At 43.2% G+C, this 12,989-nt stretch overlaps 1 protein-coding gene across 30 annotated transcripts in view; it reads right to left on the bottom strand.

Moving 5' to 3' along the window:
- The window catches only part of RIMBP2 (RIMS binding protein 2), a 279,893-nt gene that overhangs the window by 54,700 nt on the left and 212,204 nt on the right, over nt 1-12,989 (bottom strand). For 19 of the 30 annotated variants that reach the window (XM_043529348.1, XM_043529351.1, XM_043529352.1 and 16 more), the window contains 3 exons: nt 11,609-11,760; nt 8,258-8,334; nt 1,702-1,811 (listed from right to left, as the gene is read on the bottom strand). In XM_043529348.1, the coding sequence (XP_043385283.1) occupies nt 1,702-1,811; nt 8,258-8,334; nt 11,609-11,760 (339 nt within the window). Of the gene's footprint in view, nt 1-1,701; nt 1,812-8,257; nt 8,335-11,536; nt 11,761-12,989 lie in introns of all 30 variants that reach the window. The other 11 variants (XM_043529342.1, XM_043529341.1, XM_043529345.1 and 8 more) reach the window with 1 other exon arrangement.

The following is a 12,989-nucleotide window of genomic DNA, read 5'->3' as shown; positions in this document are numbered from 1 at the left end:
ATTGAACCCAGGTCTCCTGAGTCCCAGTCCAGTGCCTTGACCACAAGGATTCATTTCAGTGGGGACCTCTGATTGCCTGTGAAGTCATATTTGTATACGAGCATGTCTCAGCGACTGCTAATTGGATTTCATTAGTGAAATACCGCACATTGGTGGGTCTTTCTGAGTTCAAAATGTGTATTAGCAAAAGTCTATAGTTTTCATTTAGGCCACCAAATAATCTGTTTTGTCACTAGCTAATACTGAGTTATTTGAGGTACAAATGAAGTTGATATATTTAGATAATGAAATTACTTATCAACTGGTTTATCATTGTGAATGTTCATGAAACAGATGCCCAGCCTTAAATGTAGGTATTAGGGAAGCAAGTTAAAAAATGGATCAACATGTGTTGTCTCGTACATACCTTCCCATGGGAAGCAAAAATAAAAGAAACCAAGGCCCCAGTTCTGCAGGACACAATCATGTATGTAATTTTCCTGATATGCAATCCCACTGTAGTCAATGAGTATGTCTACACCGCAAGGTAAGCCCAGGGTTCAAACTAAGGCTCAAGCCTAACCTCTCTTCTGTCTACACACAAACCACACTAACCCAGGGCTCAGACCCCGGATCCCACAGGGGTGGTGGGTCTGAGCCTGAGTCAAGCCAGGACTCAGGGTTCAAACCCTATTGCTTTGCCGTTTAGATGCAGCCCCACTGTTCTCGTGCTGGGAGTCCAACAAAAGTATTCCACAATCCTATGGGCTGACCTTCTTTGTCCTCTGGACAGTCGGGTTGGTGGACAGTCAAGTTTTCTCACACTGCACCACAAACAAAGGGTTAGAGCAGCCACATTTTGGGAGGGCACAAGGAAGTCTGGGATATGGGTTGTTGGACTCAGGCCTACACAACGCAGTATAGATGTTGGAGCCTCAGGTTGGGCCTAAGGGTTCAACCATTTCTAACTGGAGTTACAAATAAGTGTAGATGCTCAAGCCATAGGTTAACAAACCCAGAGTCTGCTAACCTGAGTTTTACTAAACCTGGAATTACAGTGTAGACATACTCAACGAGGCTACTTATCTTAGCCAAGCTATGCATGCACTCCAGTGCTTTGCAAGACTGGGTCACAAGAACCTTTATCATATTGCTTAAGTTGTCAATTCAGAAAAGTCATTGCGTGCTAATGATGTTTGATATCTGCCACACTGCTCAAGACTACATCAGCTTAAGTGAAGAGCAGCCACCTGTGGAAAAGATAAGATATGAAGTCGATGTTGCAGGGAGCAACTTCAGAATGAAAGGGAATGAAAAGTAAACAGTATTCAAGTGTCGTTAATCTATTCGTATCAAACCGGTACTTGCCACCTCATTCCAAGATGACTTTTTATCAGTGTGTAGCAACAGGAAATTCTACATAGATTAGAGGAATCAAACATTCACAGCTTGAGGAGAGTCAAGGATCTTTGAGGCAAAAACTGAAATCTCACTAAGCTTTCTTGTCAGCACAAATCTTGCCAAATAGGAAATGCTGATGGTTCACGGAGTCTTATAAATTAGCTATAAGTGGAAGGAGCTGCTTTGCTGGTGTGTAAATTCTCTTAATTAAAGGGATGCTGATGGGGGACTTTATCAATTGATTTTGGTCGTAGATAAATCAGTATGGGAGTTACATTGTTTCAATTCAACTTAAACTAATAAGATATATATAAACAAAACCTTCATAGAAGCCATCTTCATCCATGTCTCCATACACATAGAGGTATTTTCCTGCTGTAAGGGGGAGCTCTGCTTCTGGATTTTCATTTGGTCCATCAAACGGGTTGTAACTGCAGTGAAGCATAGATGGAAACTTCATTCAGGCAATGAGTGTTTTGAGTGAGTTACAGCCCACACACCACTGAATAATAATCATACAGCAGAATGTAGTTCTAAAAACTGCACATGAGAGTAGCTGTAGAGTCCCATCTTCTTGCCTCACCTTTTGAAATACATATTTTGGCAGTGAGCCTAGAGGAGTGGAGTCCCCTTTATATTACATTATTATTGTTATTTATTATTTGTATTACTATGGCACCTAGGAGCCTTAGCCGTGGAGTAGGACCCCACTGTGCTACGTGTACACAGAAGAAAAAGAGGGTCCCTACCCCATAAGGCTTACATAAGAACGGCCACACTGCGTCAGACCAATGGTCCACCTCAGCCAGTATCCTGTCTTCTGACAATGGCCAACGCCAGATGCTGGATAGGTAACGAACAGAACAGGGCAATTATCGAGCTATCCATCCCCTGTCGTCCAGCCCCAGTATCTGGCAGTCAGAGGCTAAGAACACCCAGAGCAATGGGGATCCATTTTGTTTGTTATACCTGCTGCCTATTAATTTCATTTCATCAGGTGACCCCTGGTTCTTGTGTTATGTGAATGGGAAAATAACACTCTGCCTTATTCACTTTCTCCACCCCACTCATGACTTTATAGACCTCTGTCATATTTCCCCTTTGTCTCTTTTCTAAGATGAACAGTCCCAGTCTTTTTAATCTCTTCTCCTATGGAAGCTGTCCCGTCCCCCTCATCATTTTTGTTGCCCTCCTCTGTACTTTTTCCAATTCTAATATATCTTTTTTTTGAGATCAGGTGACCAGATCTGCACACAGTATTGATTTATATAGTGGCATTATGATATTTATTCTCTTACCTATTACTTTCCTAATGGTTCCTAACATTCTGTCAGCTTTTATGACTGCCGCTGCACACTGAGCAGATGTTTTCAGAGAACTTTCCACAATCTCTTTCTTGAGTGGTAACAGCTAACTTAGACCCCATCATTTTGTATGTACAATTGGGATTACGTTTTCCAATTTGCATTACTCTGCATTTATCAACACTGAATTTCATCTGCCAGTATGTTGCCCAGTTTTGTGAGATCCCTTTGTAACTCTTCGCAGTCTGCTTTGGATTTAACTACCTTGAGTAGTTTATCATCTGTAAACTTTGCCTCCTCACTGTTTATCTCTTTCCAAATAATTTACCTAACTAACCCTTTTAGGCTCCTTTGAATATCCCAGCCTATGTCTTTACCGAATTTTAAAACAACCACACAAAACCTTATATGGGTCTTTTCCTAAATCATCTCTAACAGGATCTGCTAATTTTCATGAATTACTTTTCTCCATAAATCCATCAATTATAGCAAACTCTGACTCACACTCAGAGAAAAGCTTTTAGAAGGCATAAAGCATTTATCAGATATTTGCACTACATTATGAACTGGCAAATCATGCTGAACACCCATGATGGACAATCATGCTTGTAATAATTCCTTGAAATTCTTGTGCTCTTAGTAGGCCAGCAAACAGTTTATACCTTTGCATCCATCAGAACTTCAGGATTAAGGGAACATTAAGGGCCCAATACAAAGCCTACTGAAGTCGACAGATATCTTTCAAAGGGGGCTTTGCATCAGGCCTCAACCCCTCCCCTCCCCAGTATGCATCTGTGTACATAAATAAAATGACAAAAATCATATCCCCGCCCCCGCCCCCGCCCCCTTCCAGCCCTGCTCTGCTTTTGCAGCAGGAGGAGCTGAACTCAATCCTTGCAGATACCATGAATATCTGTGTTTAGCACTATTGCTACCAACTCCTAAATAGCCATCGATTTGTTAGGGTAGCCTTATTGCTCATGGAGAAAACAAGATGGTGCTGCAAAACAAAGCCTTTTAGAAGGAGAGCTGTACACTGTAGCAGCAGAGCACTCCATAAATTCGTGTTTAAATGGGGAACATAACCAGCATATCGGAGAATAGAATTTTACAACCCCTTCCCTCCAAGTTGCAGAGTGTGACAACTAAAGGGAAACAGAAAGCTTCTTGTCCACTGTTTCGAAGTGCTGCCTTCCCATAAACAGCTTATTAACATTCATGGCAGCCTGATGGTAGAATAATTGCCCAGACAGTCTTAAGGGAACAAGGCAAAAATGAAAATCTGTTTAAAACAAATTCAAGCATTAAAACCAGAGTGAAAGCCTATATGCTGAAGGCTGTAGCCACAGCAATACAGTTATCCCCAGCCTGAAAAAGCTCAGTGTGTGTGTGTGCTCTTCAAAGAGGCAATTGCTCTCTGACATAACCCAAGAGTCAGTCCGAACAAACTGCTTTGGTGTGCATGTGTCTGTCTCTCTCTGTTTTGTGCATACACACATAGTTACTTTATGCTATTTATTGTTTATTTTCCACAAACCCTCATGCCAATATTTGTATTTAATGACTCTCACCTCATTAATGTTTAATGAAAACTCTGACCACCTATGGTGCTGCTCTGACGGGTTTGTGAGCCAATTTAAATGTAAAAGATTTCCTCTCTCTCCCCCACTCCCTGGACAAATCCCTCTTATTTTGTAGCCAACATTGCCAATGCAATATAAACATTATTTGCACTTTGCTCACAGGAAAATGGCATAGGCTAAACAGCACATTTCCATGAGCACCACACTGACTCCTGGCTCTTGAAATGAAGACATTTTGATGTGCTTGTAGCAAAATACGACACGAGTTTACTTGCTGACTGAAACTGCATGGGAAGCATACACTGATTATACTTTCGCAGCTGTTAAGTTATTAAGTTTTGCTTTATTTAAGTTCACGGGTGTGTTTAATTACCTTGAAATAATCTCTGTGCACCGTAAATAAGCTAGAGTGCAACATTTAATGTATCAGTTTTTGAAAAATAGAATAATATTTGATCTATAATAAAAACGTCATCAATGAGAAGCAACTAACAGACATAGAAAGTTGTATAATAATAAGAATATTCCACACAGGATTTGAAATTCACCCCTGTGCAGAGAGGTCCATTAAAAAGGGTGGTGGGATTTAAGAGATGCATAGGCCATGTGCTGGACTTCCGCACCTTCCATATGTGGATCAGGAAAGCATTTCACATGCATTGATGGAAGAGTCCTTTCAATCCCTCTCTGATGAGGTAGGCAAGTATCATCACCCACATTTATACATATAAGGAATGTGAGGGCCAAAGGGATTATGGGCCTGCCTAAAGTCAAACAGTGAGGAGGTGTCAGAACCATGATCAGGTTCTAGGTCTCCTGACTCCCAGTTCCTCTGCTCTAACCACAACACTGTGCTGCACTTGGAGATGTTGTTGGGGGGTGGGGGGTTGTTGGGGTTTTTTTTTTTTTTTTTGGGCATTTACAACAAATACAATTTTCTGGTTCATTCCTTTTCTCTTTTTAAAAAAAATATTGTCGAAGTTGAACGTAAATGTTCTGGCTATGTTGAGCATGCCATGTTAGACTTGCTCCGATGTTACAAGCCAATGGAAAGTGCATTATTTTAAATCTAGCATAAATGGAAATTGCACTGTTACCTACAACAACAGGTTTGGGTTTGTTTGTTTTTTTAAAGCCAACAAAGAAAGCAATCTTCATCTGTTCTTTTTCTCCTGGCTCTTCAAGTATGACTGCAACCACTTAAAGTTGATATATAAGGCATTTAATCAATCAATTAATAATCTTTTAGTTTCATGCTGGTTTGTTTAGGAACTTTCTTCAGTTGGGTGAGCTTTATAGTACTTGTTGCAGAAATGAAATCATGTTCCTCTAGAGAAAATGAATTTAATTTGAGCTCAGCATGGGCTCTGCCTTCCTCTGGGCTCTGAACTGTCTCCTCTAAACTCTGCAGTGCACTGAATATTACACTGTAATGGAACTGGGACTGGCATGAATCCTCCTCTTTGTTAGCCAGGTTCATTCTGGGGAAATTTAGACTTAAATTGAGTATTAAAACATTTTGATTACTGAAATTTGCGGTATCAGGGAGTGGCACTCGCGATGGCATTCCGCGCCAAAAAATTTAAAATTCTGCACACAATATTTTAAAATTCTGCAAATTGTATTTGGCAATAAATAAATAAATGTGGAGGCTCCAGCATGGCAGGGGGGAGCACAGGCCACTGACTGCACAGAGGTAGGAGATAACCCTGTATCCTCCTCCCCCGGACAGGGACTCGGAGGTAAAGTGGCACTTGACCCTGAGACAGTGCAAGGACCAGGGCTGTCCCAGAAACATCCCGAGGCCCTGCCCCTCCATGCCAATCACACCAGATGTAGACAGGCAGGCTCAGCACAGCAGGATCCAAGAATGGAGGGGCTTGGTGTAGGGAGATCCAGGTGTGGGGTGATGGGTGGGGCAATCTGGGTGGGGGTCCGGGTACAAAGGCGATCTGGATGAACACGGGCTCATGGGGGGGGGGGGGGGGGTTCTGGGTGCAGACACAATGGGACTCTGCAGGGGGGGTCTAGGTGAAGGTGGTGGGGTTCAGCACAGGGGATCTGGGTGTGAAGGGCTCAGCAGGGGGGTCCAGGTGTTGGCTTAGTGGGGTGCAAGTCCGGGTACTGGCTTGGTGGAGAGTGTGGATGCGGAGGGCTAGTCAGGGTGGTCCAGGTAGGGTGAGGTTTGTCGGGATGTGGGTTTGAGTTCAAGGGGGTCAGTGTGGGGGCATTCTGGGTGCAGGGGTGAGATCCAGATGCAGGGATGTGGGGTTCAGTTGGGGGGGCCTAGGTGCAGGGGGGCTCCAGATGCAGAGGGTGAGTGAGGCTTGTCAGGATGTGGGTTTCGGTTCAGGGGGGTCAGTGTCGGGGGTGTTGGGTGCAGGGGGTGAGGTTTGTTGGGGCAATCTGAGTATGAGGTGGGTCTGGATGCACGGGGGGTTGGGCAGATGGGGAGCAACTCCCCATATAGTGACCCCTCCCCACCACGGCTAAGGAGCAATGGGGGCAGGAAGCGGTGGAGGAGGGAGGTGCGGCACTTCCTACAGCCTGAGAGGTTTCTGGGGGTGAGTCTCACCCAGCCCTGGCTGCCAGGCCCACCCCTTGGGATGGGGGAGGAGGGGGAAAGGGGGCAATTGCCCAAGGGCCCTTTTAAATCACCCCAGCAAGCCACAGGGCTCCTAGGCGCATGTGACCCTCTGGCCCCTGTGCTTTAGGGGGCCCCGTGGGCCGGCATAGTCAGTCCCAGAAGTGATGGCATCCCCGGAAGTTGACACATTCGTCATTTCCGCATAGAGCCCCACTCCCCCATCCTTCCCAGCCCAGCTCCTTACAGAGGAAGAGGAAGTCCCATCCTTCCCAGCCCAGCCAGGACTAGGTGAGCCTGGTATAGGGTAGGAGACACTGGCTGGCACATCCTCCTCCCCAGTGATTTACCACTCCATTGGCTGCTCCCAGTGCCTGAAACAACGCACCCATGTTTCTGGGGGGTGGTGCACGACTATTCTTGCGGCTTCCCTTTGCTTCCCTGTCAGAAAGTCATTTTTTGGGGGGAAGCAAAGAAATCTGCGGGGGAAATGAATTCTGCACACACGCAGGGGGACAGAATTCCCCAGGAGTAACTGAGTGCCAGCAGGCTCAACACACCCAGATCAGTCAGCAGACAAGCCACACTTTCACAAGAACTCCCATGCCATCTAGAGAGCCTGTGTGCAGGTGCACTGCGGGCACTGCTCCTCTCAGGAAGGAAAAAGAAAGAAGAAGCAGAGAAAGCACTTCTAAAAGATTAGGCTTGCGTCTCTATTGAAAACCTTTCTGTAATGGTCAGACACAGAGCCTGAATTAACATAGAATGTTATCATTTACATTCTGAGACTACCCTTTACTGATCTGAAGCTATTTATACACTGAGAAAGACACTGATTAGCAGGATCCCTTCTGACAAACGTTGTTTGCTCTTCCCTGACCTCTATTTCCCAGGCCAGCTGGTCAGAAAATGACCTGGGCACAAACCTGACCCCCATCTGTCTGTAGGCATGTACAACCCAAAAGGCAATGAAAAAACTGCATGGTTCCACTATGCAAGAGCATGGGGGTAGGATGCGGAAAGCCTGCACAAGAAAGCCTGCACTCTCTGTGAACCACACAGCTGTGCTTTGTATTTGCTTAGGTGAGCTCCATCCACTGTAGTCATGAAGTTGCTTGGGGATGAATGTGGGAGGGCCCTTTGCGGATACGAATTCACCAGCCAAATCCATTTGCATGGACGGTGGGACACACCATTTGCCCAGGCTGTGGAAGTAGGGTGTGGTTAGGATCCCGTCTATTTCCCTGAACCCCACTGTGATCTGCCCCCTTTACTTAGGGTTGTGTCTGAACAGGACTGGGGCCTGGACATTAACTACATCTGCAAAAAAAAAAAAAAAAAAAAAAAAGTGAAAAAACCCCACAATTTTGGAATTATATTTTTTTTCCCCCAGCTGTTTATGTTACCTATAACGGGCGATGCAAAGATGGACTTTCCCAGAATATCTTTGCTTTGAGGTATTGGAATTCCGTTCATTATCCATCTGTAAAAAAATAAAGACAATAGGATTTATACTGTTGCACCCACTGTTATCCTGAAGCTATCCCATATAAACTAGCCTGAGTACATGCAACACTCCATATGACATGAAACAGAGTCAGATATAGGCTTTCAGCAATTCATTTTTATTTAGAAATATGTAGACTAATAATTAATAGTAATTTATCCAAAGTGTGCTGTTTTATTTTAATTAAAACTTCAGCAAGTTAGTCCCAAGATGACTTATTGTAAATGATTCACCTAGCATTGTGTAGTGTTAGTTGCCATTAAAATGTCAACATTTACACAGTTAGCTCATAATGGCATCCTATAGTTAGGACAGGAAATAACAGTGGTACCTTAGATACCACTGACTTGTAACTGTAAGCAAACGTTGATTTTTTTAAATTGTGACCAGTATTAACTGAAGAATCACACCAAATAAAACTCTTCTAAACCAGTCCCCATCTGCTGAATTCCATCCGCTCCACTAACCCAGTGGAAAAACATATTAGCTCTGAATTCACCATGATGCTTAATTCAGCACAAAATAGCAAAGCCATAATTTTGACTCCACCATGAATTAATGAGTAGAAAACCTAGTGAATAAACTGTTTTGCTGAGTCAACATAAACAGGTCCCATGTATTTTGCACCTGCACCAGATACGTTCTTGAAATTCAGTGTACTGAAATAATAAAAACTCTGTCTCTCCTGCTTGATACTGGGCAGAGTTCGTAAAGGAGGGATACATTTCTCACTGTCCCATTTTACGATTTGCTAGACACCTCTAGGAGAACTGAGATAGCAACTTCTCCTTAAAACAGAAGTACCAAGTTAGGCTGTGGAGTCAAGCAGGGAAGCTTTCAGAGGGCTGGATGGTAACCCTATAATCCAGGCGACAGGCACGTACCAGACTGTGATTCGGAGTCACCCTCTTGTTCCTGCTGCCCCCTGGTTCCAGTTATGAAACAATGTGCTCCAGCAAAAATGCTGGTGCAAGTCACTTTCTTCTCTGCGCTGGCTTTGGGGCATGGGCTGCTCTCTTGGTGGGCATAACCAAGACTCCGGACACTCCCCATGCTTGCTTGCCTGCCTACTTGTCGGCCACCACATGGGAATGGGAGTAGCAGTTGGCACTGGTGATGTGCGTAGCCTGTACAGTGGTGTATGGAGGCTCCTTATGTCCCCTGACTCCCTGCGCAGATGTGTGCAGCTTAATGATTACCCTAGAAGCAGAGCCAGAATTCTTACTAACAGTCATGGAAGTTGCGGGGATGTCTTTGTGGAATGGACTGAGCTCCCTTTTGATGTCAGAAATTACAACAGCAAGTACCACGCTCAGATTTTATATTTCAAAGGCTGATTTCCTTAAGGTGTCATTTATATACTTTTCTCCTTGGATACTGGATATGGTACCCTAGTCTGTAACTAAACTTCCGTGTGTATGTGAGAGGTATGCAGGGACCACATAATTACACTTAGAAAGGCAAACAACGAGCAATTCAGTTAAAAACTGCTTGGCATTCTCAGTGAGAGACAACTGAAAAATAACAGAAGAAGGGAACTAAATGTGACATGCACTTGTTCTGTTCTGTGCTGTTAGTTCTGTTTCCTTACGTTTGGTTGCTATGCTGCCTTTTCTGGCTTCACTCTTCCTGATGCAGCCTATTCACCAAGCAGGGGCTGCTCACACCTCCCACTAATGGTATTAAGAGTTTATCTGTATGAGTTTCTTGGTCAACAGACCCTGAGATGTGGATATTGAGTGGCATATTAGTAGAAGCTAGTAGGAATCTAATTCTTTTGTAGAATATCCTATATTACACTTGGAATTTTAACGATGTCCACAAGCATTTTGATGCAATCAACTTCCTGGGGTTCAGCTGCAAACCCTATGTTATAGCCACAGCATCTGAACACAATTTCACGCTATTTACTTTTAAAATGTTTGACAGAGGGAAAAATCAGCACTGTATCCAATAAAATATCATTACAACCCTCACTTTATTATAGTTCTGTTTGCCCTCATGGAACAGTGTTACAGAATTTAATGTAAATAATAGCCTTTTTATAGATTTTTTAAAAAATCATCCCATATATGTTTTTAATAGATAATGAGATCCCACTGATAGAATTCTTTAGCCTGGTTAAGGACACCTACAGATAGGACCTTATTCTCTATTAAATCTGATTGGGATTTAAGAACATTTTTATAGAACCCTATAACTTTTCTACAAGAGGCTTTTGGGTTTCATCCTTATTCAAGTCTATAGGAGTTTTTTATGTGGGTGTTGAGACTGTGCACATGATGAGATGAAGGAAAAGGAGTCATAATCAAGTACACTGAAGAACTTGAATGGTGTTTCAGTGGATTTCCTGCTAGTCCTGGGATGTGCAAAGATTAGCAATAATAAAATATTGTAAGATCTCTGCTGAATTTTTCAAAAACTGCAATTAAATGCAGATAGGAAACTGGATGGCTGAGGGGATTCTCCAGTTTACAGGCTCAAATTCAGCTAAGAATGGTACCCTAGAAACTGGTCCAGGTGGCAATATCATTCCAGTTACTAATGAGTGGATTTCCACATCATGAAAACCAAGCAAAGAACAGGTCAAAGAGAATGATCCACTTCTCACACCTAGAAGTGGCCTTTCTAGAAGAGCTGAGGCACATTGGCAGGGCATCGGGTGGAATAGTGCTCTTACAGGTGCATTATCTGTCCTGTGAATAGAGGATTTATGTCAATCTAGCACCACTAATGGGCACAAAAAAGATCGACAAAAATGTGATACATTTCACAGGGACTAAATAAACAAACTAAGCAAAAGACAAGAATGCAAGGCAGTCAGCAAAGATAAAAAAACATATAGCTGATTTTCATCCTACATATATATGAGGCTCAGAACAGAACAGCAGTCTAGCTATAAAACACTGCTTAAACCATGCTGTCGAGGGCTGGGATTTTCAAAGACATCTAAGGGGCACTCAACACTCTCATTGAATGAGTGGGATTTGGGCACCTAACTTGCTGAGACTCCTTTGAAAATCGCAGCTCAGGTTTCCTAGGTGGGATTTTCAAACGCCCTATGCGATTTAGATGCACAAAAATCCCATTATTTGTGCTCCCAAATCACTTGGGTGCTTTTGAAAATCCCAATCCTTGACTCTTCAGAAGTGCAGTTAAACACTGAGGTGCAGCAAACCTGTCCCATTGAAGAAGGAAGGCTCTGGCCGATCAAACACATTCCCAATGTCATCAACCTAAAAAGACTCACGTCTGAATCAAATCTGCATCTTGGGCTGCCGGATCTTGACCTGGACAGAAAAGTAGGTTTGACGGACAACTGTTCCGGTTTGTCACCGGATATCTGCAGGGGTCGTATAAACTCCGAAATCACACAACGACTTCCAGAGGGGCTTTCGTTACCTACCCGTAAATAAAAACACAACAATTGGTACAAAGTGGCACCCTGGTTGGCAGTCACAGCAGAGGCATCATATGCTGAATGGGTCACAGCGTGTGAATGACCATCCGGCCCCTATTAATGGCCCTTCCAGAGAGGGGCTGACAAAGGGTAGCGTGGAGCAAACATCCATTGCCACTTCCCATTCTGTACCTGTTCAGTGAACTAAAAGTTCCGAAAAACTTCTAATGGACAATTATAGGGAATGTGAAGAAATTTTTAATTTCAAGATCAGAGCTAAGGAGCAAATAAACATGAACCACATCCCAATTTTTACCGACCAGCTGGAAAAGAGAAAAGGTTACTATATGAGATGACTATGCGTTCTAGTAGTTTCACACACATGCTAAGATTATTTTTCATGTTGGCATGAAAAAAACCCAACAAGCCTGCTTGTAAATACTGTCTATTTATTGGCAATAATAATATTTAGCTTAGCACTTGCATTAAAAAGTTTTAACTAATTAATGTTCAATACCCTGTAGGGAGACAGGTATGCACTACTGGTCCTAATCCTCATTTACAATAAGGCACTTTTATGTCACCGTGCATGTGCAACGGGACTTAACCTAAGTGAAAATATATACGCAATTTCAGATCTTTTCACTGCCAGAGAACAACCAAGTCCTACTATCTCCATTCTGCAGATCAGGTAGCAATGTCGGGTAAGTGTCTTGCCCAATGCTACATGGTATATCAGTGTCAGAGCAGAATTAGAATTGGGGTTTCTTGTTCCACAGCCCATATTCTAAGGCACAAACACAATCATTAAACTGTCTAAAAAATGCAGGAGACACATTAAGGGAAAAAGGAGAAAATTCTGGAGACACTTTGAACATTTTTTTCTGCTTGTAAAGATGATGCCAATAAAAGATAAAATACACCACACTGTTAAAGGAATAAGAGACCTGATCCTGCAAGATGCTAAGCAGCCTGAAGTATTCCCAGGATCAAGCCCTAAAGGCTTGTGAAATATGCTTTTAAAAAATGTGCTACCCAAGGCTGCAAGGGGGATTGGTAAACGTGGAATATAAAACGCTGCCCTATGTTTTCCTTCACCAGTCATACTACTCCTCTGGAACCACAAGAAAGAAAACAGGAAATAACAAGCTAGGGATAATTATATTTGAAACAGCAGCAGCTGCAGCAAAGCCAAGGCAAACAATTTGGGCACTGCTGCCACAATCCGATT

Source organism: Chelonia mydas, chromosome 15 (genome assembly GCF_015237465.2).
Source record: "Chelonia mydas isolate rCheMyd1 chromosome 15, rCheMyd1.pri.v2, whole genome shotgun sequence".
In the NCBI taxonomy this organism is placed as follows: domain Eukaryota; kingdom Metazoa; phylum Chordata; order Testudines; family Cheloniidae; genus Chelonia; species Chelonia mydas.
This window is presented reverse-complemented; position numbering and strand designations above follow the sequence as displayed.